The sequence below is a fragment of the Sinocyclocheilus anshuiensis genome, unplaced genomic scaffold (genome assembly GCF_001515605.1).
Source record: "Sinocyclocheilus anshuiensis isolate Anshui unplaced genomic scaffold, SAMN03320099.WGS_v1.1 scaffold805, whole genome shotgun sequence".
NCBI lineage: Eukaryota > Metazoa > Chordata > Actinopteri > Cypriniformes > Cyprinidae > Sinocyclocheilus > Sinocyclocheilus anshuiensis.
In genome coordinates, this window is record NW_015540884.1 from 724,704 (window position 1) to 745,171 (window position 20,468).

Here is a 20,468-nt window from a genome sequence, read left to right on the forward strand (position 1 = left end):
GCTTCGATGGCTTTCAGCCTCACCCTGCTTCATTCTACTACGTTAATAAATCATTAGCTCATCCATGAACATGATTTCTGCCCGAGTCCCGTCGGATTGCATCGGCTGTGGGATGAAGACGACAACTCCCATGATTCCACACTCAGTCACGGCATCATCAAACTACGCCTTTGTCTATTTGTTTATTTTGAATACGTGCACTCTAGTGGCGAAAATTACATATTGTGCCTTTAAGTACTGAGTAATATTAATTAACTACATGTACTTAGGGTTAGGATTAGGGTTTGGCTTAGGGTTACTTGCATATAATTATGCATAATTAATTGTTATTATAATAGTAAGTACATGTAACATGTGTAACAATGACACCTTAAAATAAAGTGTTACCAAACATTTAATTTGACAACATTACAAATTGCACTTTTTTTTAAACTGTACTTAAGTGTGTACTTAAGTCCTACTTAAGTGAGTCAAAAAAACACTGAAATTCAGCTTATTGCATTTAATATAAACTTAAACAATAATACACTTAAAGCTAGAGTAGGCTTTTAATTCATGCTAAGAAGCAACTAGTTAATAGTGAGAACTGGTCCTTGAAATAATGTGGTACCACCTTTTCACCTCACATTTTAAATAGTAATAGTTCAATGAGATTACATGGGTCAAGTGAAATTAATAGTTCTTTTAAAATGCATTCATGCCTTATCATTAAATTCATCCTTCTTCTTGCAGGAATTGTCGTAATGAGATCACAGTGGTGGTGTGGAGGACAGTGCCTATTATGAAGCCTTACTACGAGGGGCTTATCCACAGGCCTTCCTACAAACCCTCAGGATTTGATTCTGTCTCATCTGCAAAGACTCAAAACAAAACCCCACCTTTACTCTCTCGACCCACCAATCACAAACAGGGTCGTCGTAAAAAAGTAAGTAGCCCTGATAACACAGGAAACGGAGTAGGAGAGTCATTGTGGTCTTGGACTGGCAAACAAGAAGAAAATGACTACAAAACACACACACAGACCCTCAAAGGTACCCGTGTGACATCATCAAACGGCGACAACTACATCATCCTCTCTCCTGTCAGTCCTGGAAACCAGGTGGGAATCTGAAAGCAATTGTATTCATGCTCATTCCGACTGAAGGCTGGGGTAACATCTTGCTTATCTGAATGTTTAATGTTTCAGATATTGCAGCCAGTGTATTCTGACTCCAATGGCACACTGGGAACTCTAGGTAAGACAGGCCATGAGAAGGTTTTAGGTTTGTTTCTGTTCTACATGTTTAGGTAACGATCTCATGTTGGCATGTCTCAGATCAGTTTAAAATGTAAAATTTCTGCACATGCTCTTTAAGAAAGAATTGTGCAAGAACAGTTATTATGGTTCCCTTTTAAAGTATAGTGGTGAAATGACAGATGGAAAGATCATGAGGCTCATGACCATGATAGTAATTTATTAACATTCGTAGATGGCGTCAATAAGAGGTGACAGTAAAGATATTATGTTAATGTTACTGAAGATTTCAAATAAATGTTGTTCTTTCGAACTTTCTATTCATCAAAGAAAAAAAAATGTGTTGCTATTTCCACAAAGTATTAAGCAGCACAACTGTTTGCAACTTTGATAATCATAAGAAATGTTTCTTGAAAACTAAATCAGAATATTAAAATAATTTCTGAAGGATCATGTGACACTGATAACTGAAGTAACGGCATCTGAAAATTCAGCTTTGCCATAACAGGAATAAATTAGATCTTGAAATATATGTATATATATATATAATGGTCTTTGATGAAATTTCATGTCGATTCATAGGAAGAATCTATCAGACTGGCAGAGGACTGCAGCAGAGCCCAGACTACCTGCAGAATGGGGGGCTGCAAGCACAAGCCACCTTGTGCAGGGCTATGAACAGTACGACCACCACCTTGCCTCCTTCATCCTACAGACAAAGCTTTGCCAACTACCAGAACTGTACCATCGTCCAGTCCCACCTGCCTCACTCCAACTATGGCACATACGTCAGTCTGGCCCCCAAGATTCTCATCTTCCCAGTTTTTGTTCAGGTATATTCAGTATCTGTTTATCTTCCAGGTTTATTATGCAGTCTTTGTACGTTTTATTTTAAATATTTAAGTGCTAGAGTTAAAAGAACAGTGGTTTGTGTTATTGAGTGTATCACATGAGTGTTATCAATAACAAATTATGGATGATTAATTAAAAGGGTAATGAGCTTTTTTAAATACATTTTTGGTTAAAATGTATATGGATGTATAAGTAAGAGTATATGTTTCATATGTTTTCCCAATTATAAATTAGCTTTTTTTCTGTGATGTGAGAAAGAATTTTTCTCAAGTAATATGAGGTTGTGAAAATTTGCATGTGTAATAAACATGCTTTTTTTTTTTTACAAAAATGTTGCTTAAATAGTTGGGAGTATAATATGCCACACCACAGCATACTGCTGTCACTGCTTGGCATTTCATGCCAATTACCTCTACCCATATATTGGCTGATTTACTGACCAGTGTGCTGTTATTATAGTTTATCTAGGATGTGTTGTACTGACATATGACATGATTGACATGATGCACATAGTGTAGCTGTAATAAGTCTTTAATTGCATTGCAGCCGCTGGACCTGTGCAGCCCTGAGAGAGTCCTGATGTTGTCAGAGGAAATGGTCCTTCATGACAGTAAACACATAGCTCTTAAGGTAACGCCATTAACTCACACTCTCCCCAGAGGAAAATGTATTGCTCAGAGGTTGCTTTTTATGAATCAGGGGAGTTTTCTGTTGTATTTAATGAACTCATTTTTCATTTACTTTTTAACAAATGTGTTTATAACTAATGAGACAATTGTTAGCAATATAATATGACTATATAGCCACAGAAATAATATGGATGGCATGTTGGAAATAATTTTTTCTTCGGAATTTGATGAGAAATGTTTAAGTTCATATTATGATTCATGACCTTTGATTGCGGACTGGCAAATTTGAGCACAATTTGTGAGCCTGTTGAAAACTCCTCTGAGATAGGAACTAATCTCTGTTTCTCAGTAGAAGCATCTGAAGCAAGCACAAGTCTCCATTTGCTTTCTTTTGGTCATTGCTCTGTTGGAGAAACAGTCGAGATATTAAAGGGAATTGGCAAGTTCATCCAAAAATGAAAAGCATTGAAAAAGCTGTCATTTGCTATCTACCATGGAACATAAAGAGAAGTTTAGCAGATTGTTTATGCTGCTCTTTTCCATACATTGAAACCAATTCTGTCATCATTTACTCACCCTCAATTTGTTCCAAACATGTATGAGAAGATATTTTGAAGAATGTTGGTAACCAAACAGCTGACTTTCATAATATGGAAAAAAAATTATATTAAAGTCATTGGCTACTGTCAACTGTTTGGTTACCAGCATTCTTCAAAATATCTTCTTTTGTGTTCAGCAGAAGAAAGAAATTCATTCAGGTTTGGAACGATTTTAGGGTGAGTAAATGATGACAGAATTAAATTTTTTTGGGTGAACTATCCCTTTAAGCTATGTGATGGTTTTGTTATTACTATTTTATATCTGATGAATCTGCCAACATTCACTGCAGATTGCGTTGTCGTCCTAAATATGTAACGTTTTTGCATTTAGCTTAACTATTGATAACTTTCAGATCCTTTTAAGCAAGACCTTCATCTGGTTCCAGGAATCTAGCGTGAGAAACATCCTGTCTAAAACATCTTGTCTTGGATAAAATATGCAGAAACGATTCTTGTAATGTCTTGTTTGTGGGCTCTGAAGGTGACCTAGAGCTGGTGTCCCCTTTCATGAGAACTGACTATTTTGCTTGGTCAGATTTGAGTTTGTTCTCATGATACCCCTCTAAAAGCCTGCTATAGTCCATGACCTGATGTTTTCTTGAGATGGATGAAACACTACCTTTTCTATTAGATCCATTTCACTGAACAATCGTTTGGGAACTGCAGAAATATTTGTCTCGTTGACAGTAACGCCCGACACAAAATATGTGCTCCACATAGTGTGGAAGCAGATACCTTGATCTGAGATTTCTTTCTGCTGCAGCTTTAAAGGAAACCTGCAGTTTGGGAATAACATGACCTCGGCTTCCTCAGCATGAGCAATATTGTGCAAAGATAAATCTCTGAGTGCCACAATAGCCTCCAAAACCGACTTCGTATCTATAGCGATTCCCTTTGAGAGTCTGTCACATCCTTTGTGCTCTCTCGCAGGGCCCCCGTCTGCATGCCAGCTGTGATTCCCTTTGAGAGTCTGTCGCATCCTTTGTGCTCTCTCGCAGGGCCCCCGTCTGCATGCCAGCTGACCTCAATTTTGCCAAGGGACCTGTTTGAGTAATGCAGTCAAGAGTTTCTAAAGATCAGAGTGTTTAAGAAGGATGAGCTGTACATCACTAAACACATTCCTCCAGTGTCCTAGAACGAGTGTGTGTGTGTTTGACTGTGATTTAGATCAGCTGCTTTTATTAAGTTGGCCTAATTCCAAGCCTGGGCAGTGGGTGCCATGAAAGACAAAGCAGCGCAACCAGCCTACTGCTTTCTGTGTGGGAATCACAGCTTTTCCCCTTCCTAATGACCTTAACTTGACTTTACCTGATTCATCGTAACTTTTAACGGGTCTTATAGTTGTATAATATTATTTAAGCCATTAAGTAAAGGACAGTTCATTCTCAGTGTAATTCTGCATCTGCTCTCCAGTTTAAATGAACGCTATAAATAGGCTCATGTTTTCCATTATAAAGAATTATGTTTGTCTTCACTTGGTAGAAGCTGAGTGAGAGTGACATAAGAAGGTCAGATGGGGATGTTTCAGTGCGGTACTGATTGTTGTCTGTATCGCCCTCTATAGGCTACAGTGTTCATCTACACAGACCTGATGCTGTTGACCAGGGAAGATGAACCGGGCCGTTGTAATGTACTACAGAGTCCACTTTACCTCCATGAGATACAGCTGCAGGATGGTGCGTACTACTATTTTCCAACTAACTCTGTGTAGAAGGCATTGTAAATTTTTTATTTTATTTTTTTGTCCGGCTATGACAGCTGTTTTTTGGAGCACTGCACACTGTGCTCAAAAGTAAGGCATAATATCAAGCATGTCTCATGTTTCAGACAACATTTGGATTGTGCACTTGTCTGTGTCTTTCATTATTTTTCATATGTAATCGCAGCATCAATATCTTTACAAATAATTGTCTGTAAAAAATACATATTATTTATTAGGCTTTTAATGATACTAATACTATAATGTCGCTGTATAAAAAATTATACAAAATAAAAAAGTATACACATACCTTAATTGGAAAACATACTGTGCAAATCATGACTGGTTTGTTCGATGCTTATTATCCATTATGGCGTTCTGTCAACTATCAAGAAACTTTCTCACACTGGCCTTGGGCCATCCAGCTATTGTTATTGTTGAGCCCTGCAATGTGTTGCTGCATTTCATCGTGAAAGCAAAAGCAGTTCTAGTGCCTGGTTTACATCTGTTAAAGATGTAACCTTAAGATGTATCCTGAAGTGAACTGAATTTCTTAACATGTAATGAGTTCAAATGTTAGACTATAAGGCAGTATATCTATCTATCTATCTATCTATCTATCTATCTATCTATCTATCTCTGTCTGTCTTTTTTTGTCTACATGTCTGTCTGTCTGTCTGTCTTTTTTTGTCTGCCTGTCTGTCTGTCTGTCTGTCTATCTTTTTTTGTCTGTCTGTCTGCCTGTCTTTTTTTGTCTGTCTGTCTGTCTGTCTGTTTGTCTGTCTGCCTGTCTGTCTGTCTTTTTTTGTCTGTCTGTCTGTCTGTCTTTTTTGTCTGTCTGTCTGTCTGTCTGCCTGTCTGTCTGTCTTTTTTTGTCTGTCTGTCTGTCTGTCTGCCTGTCTGCCTGTCTGTCTGTCTTTTTTTGTCTGTCTGTCTGTCTGTCTGCCTGTCTGCCTGTCTGTCTGTCTTTTTTTGTCTGTCTGTCTGTCTGTCTATCTGTCAGTTTGTCAGTCTGTCTTAATCATTCTCAATCATTCAGTCTATCTGTGTATCATCTCTCTGGGTTGATTGTTTAGAGTAGGAGGGATGTTAAGGAGGTCCACCCTGTGTTATTTATGACTGTGTGTTAGAAGCGATAGTCAGGAAGGAGGCGTCAGGACTGTGGGAATGAGTATGTGTGTGTCATGAGAGCGTAGCTCTCCTTACTCTCTGTGTCTGCTGGGAACAATGGCCATGTCTCCGGTATGGCCCGTTAGGCAGGCTGGGCGGGACAGTGTATTCTTTACCTTCCTGAGAACAGAAATACTGCAGCATGTGCGCAGAGGGCAGTTCTATCTTCAGCCTTTATTTGACATCTCTCTCTCTTTTTAATAGCATCACTATGCTGACCTTTGTCCTTTTGGATATGAAATTAGTTGTTTGGTCAAGGCACTTGACTTTGCAGTCAAAGTCCATTATTGAAACAGATAGGCCAGAATGTGCATAGAGGGGCAAAATTAATATTATAATATTAATATGTCAATATGTGAAATGTGTATTAAAGAAAATTATGTACTGTTTTTTAAAAAATCATATACTCTAATTTAATTTATGCGGGAACACTTTATTTTAAGGATCATTTCTCACTATTAAGTAGTTGCTTCTTAGCATGCATATTATTATTGTCTGTCTGTCTGTCTGTCTGCCTGCCTGCCTGCCTGTCTGTCTGTCTTTCTGTCTTTCTGTCTGTCTGTCTGTCTGTCTGTCTGTCAGTCAGTCTTTCTATCAGTCTGTGTGTCAGTCTTTCTATCATACATACAGACATACAGTTGTCTCTTTAAAATATTTCAGAAAAGAGCTCCAGACTCTCAAAAAAAGTTTAATCTTTTGTTTTATTGCAAACCGAATCTTTTCCATAATGAGAGCATGTAAAAAGTAAAAAACCCATTGGTGATAAGGAGGGGGAACTGCTGACTTCCAATTCATAAGAATAAGTCGCCTAGCCAGTAGAGTTGCAAAGGATACACTATCAGCCTGTAATATGTAAAGAAAAAAATAACACAAAAACACCTAAAGACTTTCCTCCAAAAATCTGGACAAGACCAGAAAGAATGCAGTAACGTAGCTGGTTCAGTTGTGCAGAGAGGGCAGGTTGGGTCAAAATCAGGAAATATTTTGTTTAATTTAGCTCTAGACCAATGGACTCTGTGCACCACCTTAAATTGAATGAGAGTGCGTCTAGCATTTATAGACGATGAGTGTATATGGGCAAGAATTAGATCCCAGATATTTTCCTCAAACGTCAAATTCAATTCCTCCTCCCAGAGTGCCTTCAATGGATGCATTGAGGGGGACTGTTTTGTGTTAATTATAGTATAGATTGTACAAATGAACCCTTTCAAAGATGTATACAGGTCTAATACATCAAGTATTTTTATTGGGCAAAAAGGGAAAGTTAGAAAACTGCTTACAAATAAAGTTCTGTATCTGAAAGAATCTAAATAAATGGGAGCTGGGTAAGTCAAATTTTTCTCTTAGTTGTGTAAAGGATGCAAAATTGTTATCAATGTATTGCTAACCAACTGTAGCTAAGCCATGTTCCCTCCAGGTGTTAAAAGCCCTATCCATCAAAGAGGGTGGAAATGACATATTGCAAAAAAAACGGTGCCATAGTACAGGGGTCTTTAAGGTCTAACGCTAAACGGAATTGAGACCAAATCCTTAAAGGGGTGGTTGACTGTTTTTTTTCTAGGCTTGATTGTGTTTATGGGGGGCAGTCTAACATGTGTTAATGCTTCGTTTAAAAAAAAAAACGCATTATTTTTCATATAATTTACCTTTATTCAACACCGCTCTGTCCCTTCTCTAAGAAACGTTACCTTTATTCTACACCGCTCTGTCCCTTCTCCCGTAAACACGATCATTTCCTGCTTTTATGAAGCCCCTCCCTCAGAAATATGTGATGGGCTCAGATTAGTTAGCTAGCCCAGTGTGTTGTGATTGGCTAAACCACATCTAAACATCCCACCCCTCAGTTCAGCAGCATGTGCTCCGGTTGTATTGTAAACAATGGCATCGTCAATATTGCTTATCAGTTTGAGCCCGATTGAGACGCAGAGGATATTAGTGAAGAGGATCGCGTAGAACCTGTGCAAGCTCGGCTCTTAATGGTATGTTTTTTGATTGTTGTTGTCGCATACTTTTAGATACGCTGTTATGTGTAAATGCTACTGATTCTGTTAGCTTTTAATATATGGTTTTATCCTGATTAAAGCTTTAATACAGTACGCAACCACACGCACGTCCATGTATAACTTATAATGCTTCTCATAGCTATGTGAACATAAGTGTATAAATGGAACAGTTCATTGTTGGAGCTGAGCTGATGATCTGAGTGAGAGACTGAGAGAGAGAGAGAGAGAGAGAGAGAGAGAGAGAGAGAGAGAGAGAGAGAGAGACTGGTGATCTGAATCAGAGAGAGAGAGAGAGAGAGAGAGAGAGAGATGCAGCAGAGCAGAGTGTGTGCACCCCTAGTTTTCTCTTCCTCCTCTCTAAAGCAGCGCAGCATGGCTTTGCCCCCCTTGCTGCATGTTCCCGGGGGCGGGGTTTGTCTGGGTTTGTGATGTCACAAACCCGGGAAGGAACTTGTTGTTGTTCCTACGAGCCATTTTTGTAGACATTAAACTGCCAGAATTTTAAAAGACTATATATCCGTTTGCACTGAACTTTCAGTCCTGCAACTTTGCAGATATTGTTTATGCTCAAACAGCAACATTACACACTAACTAACATCAAAAAAGTGAAATCGCAATCAACCACCCCTTTAAGATATTTTTGATGAAATCTGAAGGCTCTCTGACCCTCCCATAGAGGGTGAGTAATTAATGACAGATATTTCCATTTTTGGGTGAACTAACCCTTTAAGCCTGGTCTTGGAAACCGAGGGTAACTGTCTTAAATTATTTAATTAAAATGTTCTCGTGAAAGTTCATCGGTGCAGTATTTCAAATAGTGTGGCAGCATGTTGAATGTACGCGGTCACAAATATAAAGAAGACAGTCATACAGAGTTATGAGAACGGGTGTTTGGGTCTAACACCAAACACTAAATGGTTACAAATTATTTAAAGACGCTTTAGAGGGTTAATGTAATCACTGTGGTGGCTCACACTGAGTGGCCGCCTTTTTATTGTAATAATACACTTAGTAAGGATGTTAAAGTTGCTGGAGTACAAGAGGCAGCCTCCACCAGTACCCACTGAGACTCCTTTAATTGCAGATCCTGCTGCACCCAATATAACAGATTCCTAATATTCGCTGCCCAATAATAGGTTTGATACTATTATAGCATTTATTAATATTTTGGATTAGTTTTTACTTTAATATTTTCATACAATTAAAAAAATATATAACATTTTAGTTAAGCAATTGTTTAGTTTGTAATTGTCTGTTTTTAAAATATTTATTTTAGCTTTAATTTATTTTTTACTTCAGTTTTAGTTTTCAGAATTTTAGTGCTTCAACTTCAACTTATTTTATTTTAAGTTTTTCTTCTAATATTTCTATTTTATTTTATTTCAGCTTTATTTCAATTAACGAAAACAATGTTTATATAAATATAACGTTTTTATAGATGAACAAGATTGAACATATCCCTGTAGTACTTGTAATATCTTGTAATACTTGTATTTAGTAAATTTGAATAGCACTCTGTTTATGCAGTGCACATATGGGTGACATATATCTGAGTACATGTGGGTGTTTACATCCCCTAGAGTCAGGGAAAAAAAAAACCTGACAGCCTCGAGATTCACAAGAAATTCACACTTCTGTCTTCTTCTCTCCAGTTCCTGCAGACAAACTGCGGCTGTACATCTCTTACTGGATAGAGGTGAGATCTTGCATCTAACCACCGACCCACTCGTTCAGCGCAGATCTCTGCTCACGGCACATCATGCTTAACACTGTGCTCTGCACTACAAATCACACGTGATGTAATGTGTTTCCCATCAAAGCGTTGGCCCGACAGGATGGCCCTGTGGTAAACATTTACAGGATGTTGTGCGGCTGTTAAATGGAGGGCCTCTTGCACCTGAGGTTTGCATCACATATTAGAGCCCAGCCTTTAAAGCTGCTCTTTCTCTCCAGAGTAAACGTGCCTGAAAGACGTAGCCTGCTCACTTGAGCAAACACATTCATCGACCCAGCCATCTGCCCATCTCCCTGACAACACCTCACACACACACACACACACACACACACACACACACACACACAGACATGAATGTGTGAGTGAGTATGATTGCATCTCTCATATGCCATTCTCCTGCATAACAGCGCATGACACTGAGGTTTCTTTAGAGAGATGTTCTTGTATAGGTGGAACCTGCTTTTAAAAACAGCCTTGTGTTATAAAAACATTAGAGTCCTTCTTTTTCCTCAGATTTATAAGACTGGGATGTGTAATTCTGTCCTTTCTCTCACATAAACACATTATTTCATAATCACTCCCTCAATGTGGCTTACACACTGTCTTTGTGTGTCTCTGTAGAGGACCGAATGTCTGTTCAGCCTGGAAGCCTTTTCATCCGAGCAGAAGAGGAGGGTCGTTCAGTGTCTGAGAGACAATATTGACAAGCAGCTCACCCTGAGGGACAGAATAGGCCCCGACCAGGTACTAAATCAAACACAAGCACACTCGCTCGCAAAAACACGTCTGCATTTCTCCAGCAGTTATGGAGCATTATCGCTCAGGAGAGGCAGGGCTTTATAAACAGGACTAGCATCTGCAAAATGACCTTGCATTTCGAGTGCTTTATCCTTGTTTAATTTCTCTCTCTTGCTCTCTCTTTAAAGTCAGCATGAAACTGTTTTGCTTTTGTAATGTGAAATATTCTGAGTGAAACAAGATACTCAATGAGGAAAAAAAATGAAGGGCAGTATTTTATCCATCAGGAACTGATGGGTTTGTGAAAGGTCTATGTGGTTGCAAGGCAGAGGTTGAAAATAAAAGGTCTTGATGACATCAGCTGAAAATGAAACCCATTTCAGAGGTGGAGCAAATTATTACAGTTTTATCAAAGACTGCAAACAAAATTCACTCTTTAAAATAATATGTGCAAGACCAGTGATATGTATTAAAACCCCCATGATATATGATATACTGTAAATATAATGTTTTTTATTTTTTTATACAGGATGTAAATATGTTGTATATTATATTATATTATATGTGGATACTGTAGACAGATATTTTGTAAAAAACAAAAAGTGAGTGAGTTTAGTTAAGTCATAGTAATGAACCATGATTTGCTAGTCGGTAGAGGTGCAATTTTAAAGTAAAACTAAGTAATTTTCATCAACATTTGGGAGTACAGGAGCATATAAATGGTTTCGAAGCTAAAAGACCAGGACTAAATACCACAAAAGTCCTGTTTTGAGCCCATGGGGTCTTTAAGAATGTGAATATGGTCAGTTATGAATTTGTGTTGATTTCAGCAGACTATGTTATGTGACAGATGCTCGCTCCACTCCATACAGTGCACGTACCAGTTAAACATAATGTTTGTTCCTCTGTTTCTTATTCATGCTCTCTCTCACTTTCTCCACTCGGTGGGTGACTGACATCAGGAGAGCAGCGATATCATCATCAGACTAGCACAAACAGACACGCACATGTGACTGCGTGAAAGAGAGGGAGAAAGAAAGAGAGTGTAGAGAGAGAAAACGGGGCTGTTGTAATGCATGCTAGTATGATGGAGGACTACATTACTTGTTTGTAGGGACAAAATCTTACGAAGGTGAGGTCATTTACATGTTGTTTTCTGCATGTTCTGTATGTGCCTTGTGCTTTTGCAGTGTGACAAAATAGTTTTTTCCTCTATAGCACCTATAGTGTGATCTGACTGGCAAAAGGGATATTTAAGAAGGTGTGTTAGAGTTAGATGTTTGAATTCGTTTTGACATATGTAAGTTTAAATATGCATTGTACCTTAACATGGCACAATATAGAAATGTGACTATAGTGTGAAGTTAGAGTAAAATCTTGTATGTTATTATCTAATAATCTTGGTTATTGCACATAAACTTGAGTGAGCATCATATACGTATAGACTAATTGCATTCTAGCTGTTCATATTAGCAATTCTTGTTTACCTCCTTGTGTCAGATCTTCTGTGCTGTGTCTTTAAAGAGCATCTGAGCTTGTGTGTTTCAGTCGCGCTGCCTGCAAACTACTATGTGAGCTAATTAGATGTGTAGGGCGCATGAATACATTAACCTTTTCCTCTTCAATAGGGAGACGTAAAATACAATTTTCATGTTTTTTTTTTTCTCTTTCATTTTCTCTTTCTGTCTTCACATTTCCTCTCTTCCTATTCCCCCGGTACATTAGAAAACAGTGCTGAATATAATGCAGTATTGCAGAGTTGATGAATTCTTTATTCATTCACTCATTCATTTCTAATGTCATTTAAATATTTAGGTTGTTGTTTTTATCAATATTGTTTCTACTTTTCTTGAGCTTTTAGCTGTTGACTTTACTGCTTTTATGTTTGGTGTCCCAGAGACAACAGTGATATATGTGTAAAAATAATAATAGTATTTTTTTTTTTATTTGAACAATTTTGTTATAATAAAAACCCAATAGTGAGATTTTTTAAGCGTAGTGTCTGTTGGGGATCAGTTTTACCCCCTCAGGAAAATAAATAAATAAATAAAAATGAGTTGTAGACAAAAATAATATGACAAAATTGATTTCAATTAATCATGTTTAATACTGGAGTCTGAAACCAGAAACATAAGTAATGTAATGTTTTTCATGGAGGATGGTTTATGGTTAAGTATATTTTTGTATCAAACATGAGGGGAAGTGTGGCTTTTTATATGATGAGTAATGATTCATTTGCAGTGTTTGTGAATGACAACTGCATTAATAATTTGATTATTTACTAAAGGACTTGGCATAGGCTATAATTCAGTTTGAATGATGCATAATTCTGTGTTTTTCCCGCTTACTTAATATATTTTATTTTTTAAATATATCTCATATATACTGTATAATTATTTAAAAAATATATATATAATATATTTAAAATACATTGTAATTTTTGCTGTATGTTGTGTTTTTCATGACATAAAATACAGTATTTTATGTATTTTCTTACAATGCACAATTCTGTATTGCTTTCCCCATTTACTTAATATATGTAAATGTATATATAATTATAAAGTGTATAAATGATTTTAATTAAAGTACATTTTAATAATTGTAATAAAGTATATTTATTATTTGCTATGCATCATGTTTTTCATTTACTTAAAAATACATTATTTTTATGTACATAAATTTAAGACTGCTCTAGTGATTTTTGGACTTACAAGTGTCAGGAGCTGAGAAATTCTTTTTATGCAATTTATTTTTGTGCAAAATGGCATTCAAGTTTTTTATCAACAGCTTTTCTTCATTCTTTTTATCCATAAAGTAGTAGGCAATTGTTAAATCCAGAGCCATTTGTAAAATGTTGATTTCAATTGTGTATTATTGACAGATGCTGGAACCAAAAGCAGCTGAACAGGCTGATCTGGGTCTGCTGGGCTTCAGCCCTCACAGTGTGTCTGAGCCCTGTTCCCCATCATGCCCCTCTGCATCGCCCATCATGAGAAGAACCAACTGCAGCTCTCCAGCTCAGCGGCTCTCCTACCCAGACCTGCACTGCAGCACCGGAGATGCCAACCAAACTGCTCCGACCTCTCGAGACGCCTGCAAACCTCCATACCTGGAGACCTCTGAGATCTGGAAGGACAGACAGAAGGAGGTGAAAGGAGGTGGCCAAGAGTCAGAACTGGAGAAAAGGGAGCAGGGGGAGGGCGAGAGCGAGAGCGCTTCTGAGACTATCAGCGTTGGCGCCAGACCCACATCTTCATCGTCATCTTCCTCACCTCTAGTCATTCCCAGGCTGTGCCTGGATCGCTCCTTCAACACAGATGCTTTGACCTCACCGTCAACTGACGATGATGAGGAGGAGGAGGAAGATGATGAGGACACAGATGAAGGCTTTCTGAAGAGGAGGAGTATGGTGGAATCATCTCCTAGCAGTGGGCAGCAGAGCGGGGGCTTGTGTGTGCAGAGGTCCCTCCACAGACGGACGCACAGCGAGGGCAGTTTGCTGCAGGAGCCCCGGTCTCCTCGCTTCATCTCCGATCAGGCCATCGACTGCATAGAGGCCAAGCGAGAACCTTCGGAGCGCTGGGCGGTTCCCTCCCCGCAGACCCTGAGGAAAGAGCTCACCAAGAACGGAGGATCCATCCACCAGATCTGTCTGCTCTTCACTGGAAGGAGGGTGCGTACAAATTCAGCTATGTCAGATTACAAAAACCACTATTTATGTGATGTAAAAAAAAAGTTTAACATTTAAACATGCTAAAATATGTATTTTGTCAAAGCCTCAATGATGATTCATGCTCAAAAATATTTAAATTAGTAGTTGAATTTAGTTGAATTAATTCAAAATATGTCTTTTGTAAATCTTTCACAGGTTTGTGGCAAGCCGAACTGTAAATGTGATACAGGAAAAACTGGTGTCAAAAAGAAGAAATCCAAGAATTTGTGAGTCAAGCCATTTTCTTCTGCTTCATTTGCATTTTTTTGTGAATCTCGTTAAAACTGTCAAGACATGTATTTCACCCCAAGATCAAACGTTTTTTTTATTTTTTATTATTATGCAATTAAGAAAAAAAAGCCTATTTGTAGCACGATTACATTTTTTGCATTGTAACATTGTTTTCATGACAGTGAAGCAGAAAACTCATTACTATATTATCAAAAATGTTTTATCAGGTGATTCATGTGGTAGCATCAGATTTAACTGCAACAAAAACAAGTCAAAGAAATTTTTCAATATGACAATATGACTAATGGCTTGACACCATAAGGTTATACCAACAAAAGTCATTTTGCATTATAGTAATGAGAATTATCATAAATATGGCTCATTGTCATGAAAATAATGTAACAATAAAAAACATAATAACACAAATATGCTCAGTTTTCTTCACGCAAAACATAATTTCTTGTTTGTTTGTTTGTTTGTTTTTTTATTTTGATTTGAGGTGTATCTGGACTGTTTATTATTTGCTATATATCATGTTTTTCATTTACAGAAAAGTATAGTATACATTATTCTTTTCTATTAAAATCAGAAGGTCCTACATACAGGCTTAAAGGAATAGTTCACCCAAAAATGAAAATTTGCTGAAAATTTACTCACCCTCAGGCCACCCAAGAAGTAGATGAGTTTGATCATTGCAACAGATCTGCAGAAATTGAGCATTGCATCACTTGCTCACCAGTGGATCCTCTGCAGTGAATGGGTGCCGTCAGAATGAGAGTCTAAACAGCTGATAAAAACATCACAATAATCCACAAGTAATCCACACATCTGCAGTCCATCAATTAACTTCTAGCAAACTGAACTGCATGTTTGTAATACATTTTCAAACAGCTGCTTTATACTAAAATATGAGTCCTCTAGCCATAATATTGCTTTCTCCTTAAATATGGATTTGTTTCCATTGGAGAGCAAGTGATGTAATGCAAAATTTCTACAAATCTGTACTGATAAGCAAACAAACTTTGTTGGGTGAATAATTTTTCAGCAAATTTTAATTTTTTGCTCAATTTTCTTTATGCTAAATAAATAGTAAGAAATAGGTGTTCTGGTTTAAGAGATGTGGATGTAATGTTTTCCATTCTCAGGTTTGCTGGAGGAAAGCATTATTTATGTCTTTACTATCTGTGTTCCTCCTACAATAAAGCTCACAGCTATAACCGGAATACATTTCCTCCCAGAAGCACTTGAGTGAACAGTTAGCTAATAAATCACCTGATGTGACGCCTTTTGTCTTGTCACACAGGGCCAAAGACATGAAAAACCGCCTGACTTTTCTGCGGAAGAAGACCAACGACAGACATGGAAGCAATCCAGCCAGCAAGCTTGAGAAAGTCCTTAAGTCAGACAAGTGAGTCCACGTGATTGTTTCCTCTTTCACCCGAACAGACTCCCGGCGCACTGCATTGCGTGTCATATGCATATCATTGTTTTTAAGTATCAAGAGAGTCATTCAGGAACACAGAATGGGTGCATAGGCTGAGCTTTGATGTATGAGTGTTGAGTGCAATCAAAACAACAGTGATGTTTTTGAGTTATTGAGTAGATGGCCTATTTTGTGCGCTATAATTATCTGTGAATGGGTCATTAGTGTGAGTCATGGCTTTGTTAACCGCTCTGTCTGCTCATCCACAGACCGACTCCAGAGGAAGCTCTCAAATGGGCAGAGTCGCTTGATGCGCTGCTTTCTCACAAATGTAAGATATGTCTCATTCGATATGACAGCTGTGTTGATCTCTGCACCGCAGCAGCTGTTACTGCTGTTTTAAACCATGCATTTTATCCACATTAACCTCTGCTCCTGGATCCAAATCCAGATTTACCCCAGATTCTCTTCAGCACTTATTCTGTGTTTTCTAATAAGCATTAGAGTAATTTTCTCCCCCCTTCTTCCAGATGGCCTAGTGGTTTTCCGCTCCTTCCTGCAAACAGAGTTCAGTGAGGAGAATCTGGACTTCTGGTTGGCCTGTGAGGACTTCAAGAGGATCAAATCACTGTCCAAAATGGCATCCAGAGCAAAGAAGATATTCACTGAGTACATCTCCATACAGTCCTGTAAAGAGGTAAGATGAAAAAACTGTTTTCAGGCTTTCATATTAAGAAACCCAGCTCATGTTTAATTATGGTGGTTCTCGGTCACTAAAATAATGTGCAGTCATTAGTCATTTATTCAAGACCAAAATAAAAAATTTAAATTGATATGATATGATAAAAAAGATATAAGGTTTCCAAAAGAAAACACTTTCAGTCTAGTTTATACCAAGTTCTTATAAATGTATTTATGTTATGACAAAATGTCTAAAAAATCTTAATCATTAATGTTTGATTACTTTCTAAATGTTTTATACCATTTGACAACCTAAACTAACGTAATGAATTTCATAAAAGGTCAACTTGTTAAGAGACTTACTGAGCTTGACATGCAATTATGAGGGTTTCTCTTTTATTTTCTATTTTTCTCGTTTTCTTGACACAAAAAGGCTCCTTGCATGTTGGTTATACCACCATGACTTTGATTTGACAGGAAAATTTTGCATATTAATAACATCTTACTACAGTCTTACTGCTTATTTGAAAGAAACAAAAATATAAGATTATGCCAAAATACTCAAGGGTTTTTGTACAAGAATTTCATCCTTTGAAAGAGACTTACAGAAATCATACAGGAATTATATAGAAATGTACTCACAGTTGTGTGTGTGTGTGTGTGTGGAGAATTGTGCAAATAGAAGAAATAATGCATCTAAGTTGACAAAATGAAAAATGAAAAATTATATTTCTTAGTTGACTTGTTTTCAGCAATAACATGTCCAGGGCAATTTCATCTAAAGTTTCACTCAGTTTTTCTTGGCAAGAAACAGGATTCATTTGTGTGAGGATTTTTTTTTTATTTGACTTGCAATTTGTAATTGATTCCAGAGAGCAGATGTGCCAGAAAACCAATCCAAAATGAATATGAAAAGTGTCCTAAGCAGACTCTTGTTTTATTTCCAAGGTTAATCTGGACTCGTACACCAGGGTGCACATCAAGGAAAATATGGAGAACATCTGCGCAGACTGCTTTGACCTGGCTCAGAGCAGAATATTTGGACTAATGGAAAGAGACTCGTACCCTCGATTCCTCCGCTCTGACATTTACCTGGAATTAACCAACCAAAAGAGACCCAGCTCTGTCACAGATCCATCGTAAAGCTCTGACGACAAACTGTAGACGTTGAACTTTTTAGATCAGTATTGCTGGAGACATAGTAGAACAGGACGTGTCTACAATCACACATCCACTGATGCACAGCTTCATATTGAAACGTCAGTCAACTAAGTACCTTGGAGAGCTCAGCCCGATGGATCATTGCATGGACAGATTGGTTTTGGATGCTTCTGTGCTGCACCCTGTTGGACGGTTGCGGCAATAAGATGGCGATATTGTGTTATGAATATGCTGGAAGTGTTGACTCAAATCAATTTGCCAGTGCCCAAAATGCCTTGTCACCTGATGACCCAGTGGCAGTACAGAGAGGGTGCAACGCATGATGGGTATAGGAAAAAAAGAGAAATTTTGGTACTGTTTTGTTCAGCTTTACCAAGAGACTTTTCACTTTTCTTTCCTGCACAGACCTCAACATATTCCACTTTTACAAAGATCCTAGTGAGATGACATTGGATGAAACTAAGTATTAGTTAACATTAATGTCCTTTTTTATCTGAGTTGCAGTTGACAGCATGTTGATATTCTCTCAATACTACTGACAGAACACTAATTCTTATTACTTTCAAGGGCTTTGGTAATATTTCCACATCTGTTCTTCATGTAGTGGCCCCGTGGCTCTAACCCCTTATGTTTTACAAGTGCAATATACAATTAGTTATTCTTATTAATATTTCTTTAACAAAAACATTATATTAAAGGGGTCAGAAGTATATATATATATATATATATATATACACACAACTGTACAAATGCTCTCCCATAATTATAGTGATGTTAAAACTAAAGGTATTCTGTTTGTTGTCGTTGCTGTTAGATGGTTGATCACACATTAGAAACCAGAATAACATAACAAGAAGGAGCCAGAGTTTGTGTTTAATAATGGCTTAACATAGAAGAGCATGTGTTGTACATAGACGTATATGTTCTGTTTATTTACGAGATAGCTCTTCGGGAGACTCGTGTTTGGCAAATACAGTGACAGTTTCCTCCTGCCTTCATCCTAACGATATCCTTCCTTCTGTAATAATATTTTTTGTATTTATTTGTGGGGTCATATTTCACTCACTGCTGCCTTCAGATGTAACATACTCTCATCAAATAAAATTACATTCAAGCATGAGGTCAACTGGATTTTTTTTATTTTTTATTAATTATAATTATTATTTGTATTATAATTATATTCTTGTTTTGAAATGCCATCGGATTTTAATATATTGACCTTATTAAGAGGTTGTACATCTACAATTTATTTAAATTGTATTTAATTTGAAATTAAAGATAAAGGGAAATCTTTAAATAAAAATTGTATTAAAATATTAAAAACATATATAGTATAACAATTATATATACATACATATATGAACATATGAAAAGGTTGTACACCTAAAAATCCCCAGAGGGCAGCAAAGCTCTAGATGCAATAATGCAAGTAATCCAAAGCTTTCACTATTTAAAGTTCATTTATTTATTTAAATTGTATTCGATTTTATTGAAAGAAATCTTTAAATAAAAATTCATTAAAATATTGAATATAACAAATAAATAAATAGAGTTAAAATATATAGAAAATGTATACTGAAAATGACATTAATAATAATATAATAATTGTTTTTAAAAATTATAAACATAGCTAAATGACAGTCAGTTTTATTTGCTGTCTCTGTTCCATGAAAGCAGAGATGGAGGCAAATATTAGGTGTGGGAGCACAGTGCGTCCTCTTACTTTTGGCTGGGTTCGACCCCCTCATGCAGCTGTTGAAGGTGTGGAACACACTCCTTTAAACTTGAAGCTAATGTTGTATGAAAACAAATTAAAGGAAATTATCCGTGTAAAAGAAAACAGCAACATAATTAGAGGAAAGTGAAAACCATGTTTTGCCTAATATATAATGAAAGCTTTTGATTTTGCACTGCCTCTGATCCAGCGGTTTCTATGATCCATGCAGCTGTGTCAGCACAAGAACAACTATTCACTGTATGCATACTTTTATGACACAGTGCACCAGTGTGTTTACACCACAACATGTTTACCCAGTAATGCATCTACAATTACTTGTAAGAGTTATTTCCCCAGGGAGGCTCTGTAGGTATAACACAGACACTGCAAAACATTTACTCAGTACAGGATCTACCCTTGTGCTTTATAGATGTATAAAATAAATACATTTACTGTACATCCCAATTAGTAAGGCAATCAATAAGAAATACTTTCTTATATGTGCAACAAGGTTCCGAAAGCAGATGTTAAGTGAACACAAATGATCTGCGCTGATGAGTAATGCAGCTTCATTAATGACCGTGTAGGTGAAGGAAAGGACTCACATATAGGACACGCTGTCTCAGACGCAGACAGGCAATAGGTCAAGTGGGTGATGGTGATGACACACACAATCCAGATGTCTTTACTATGAGGAGGATGTTTGCGCATGGAGGTTGTCGTGTAGAATGAAGCTTTAAGTCTATTTAAAAAATGAAATATGCATTAAAACATTTCTAAATACTAATATATTTAGAATTCAATATTCTAATATTGTCAGTCAATATGAATTAATGAATCTATCTATCTATCTATCTATCTATCTATCTATCTATCTATCTATC

The 20,468-nt window shown here is 37.1% G+C and overlaps 1 protein-coding gene across 2 annotated transcripts in view; it reads left to right on the forward strand.

The window, feature by feature from the left end:
• LOC107688632 (regulator of G-protein signaling 3-like) overlaps positions 1 to 18,981 on the forward strand; it is a 36,236-nt gene extending 17,255 nt beyond the window's left edge. For both annotated transcript variants that reach the window (XM_016486347.1, XM_016486349.1), the window contains 13 exons: positions 733 to 1,099; positions 1,187 to 1,235; positions 1,817 to 2,067; positions 2,633 to 2,716; positions 4,879 to 4,990; positions 9,839 to 9,882; positions 10,543 to 10,665; positions 13,541 to 14,332; positions 14,528 to 14,598; positions 15,906 to 16,010; positions 16,295 to 16,356; positions 16,556 to 16,722; positions 17,655 to 18,981. In XM_016486347.1, coding sequence (XP_016341833.1) covers positions 733 to 1,099; positions 1,187 to 1,235; positions 1,817 to 2,067; positions 2,633 to 2,716; positions 4,879 to 4,990; positions 9,839 to 9,882; positions 10,543 to 10,665; positions 13,541 to 14,332; positions 14,528 to 14,598; positions 15,906 to 16,010; positions 16,295 to 16,356; positions 16,556 to 16,722; positions 17,655 to 17,849 — 2,422 coding nt within the window. In that variant the 3' untranslated portion in view covers positions 17,850 to 18,981. The remainder of the gene's footprint in view (positions 1 to 732; positions 1,100 to 1,186; positions 1,236 to 1,816; positions 2,068 to 2,632; positions 2,717 to 4,878; positions 4,991 to 9,838; positions 9,883 to 10,542; positions 10,666 to 13,540; positions 14,333 to 14,527; positions 14,599 to 15,905; positions 16,011 to 16,294; positions 16,357 to 16,555; positions 16,723 to 17,654) is intronic.
• Positions 18,982 to 20,468: the final 1,487 nt, after the last annotated feature.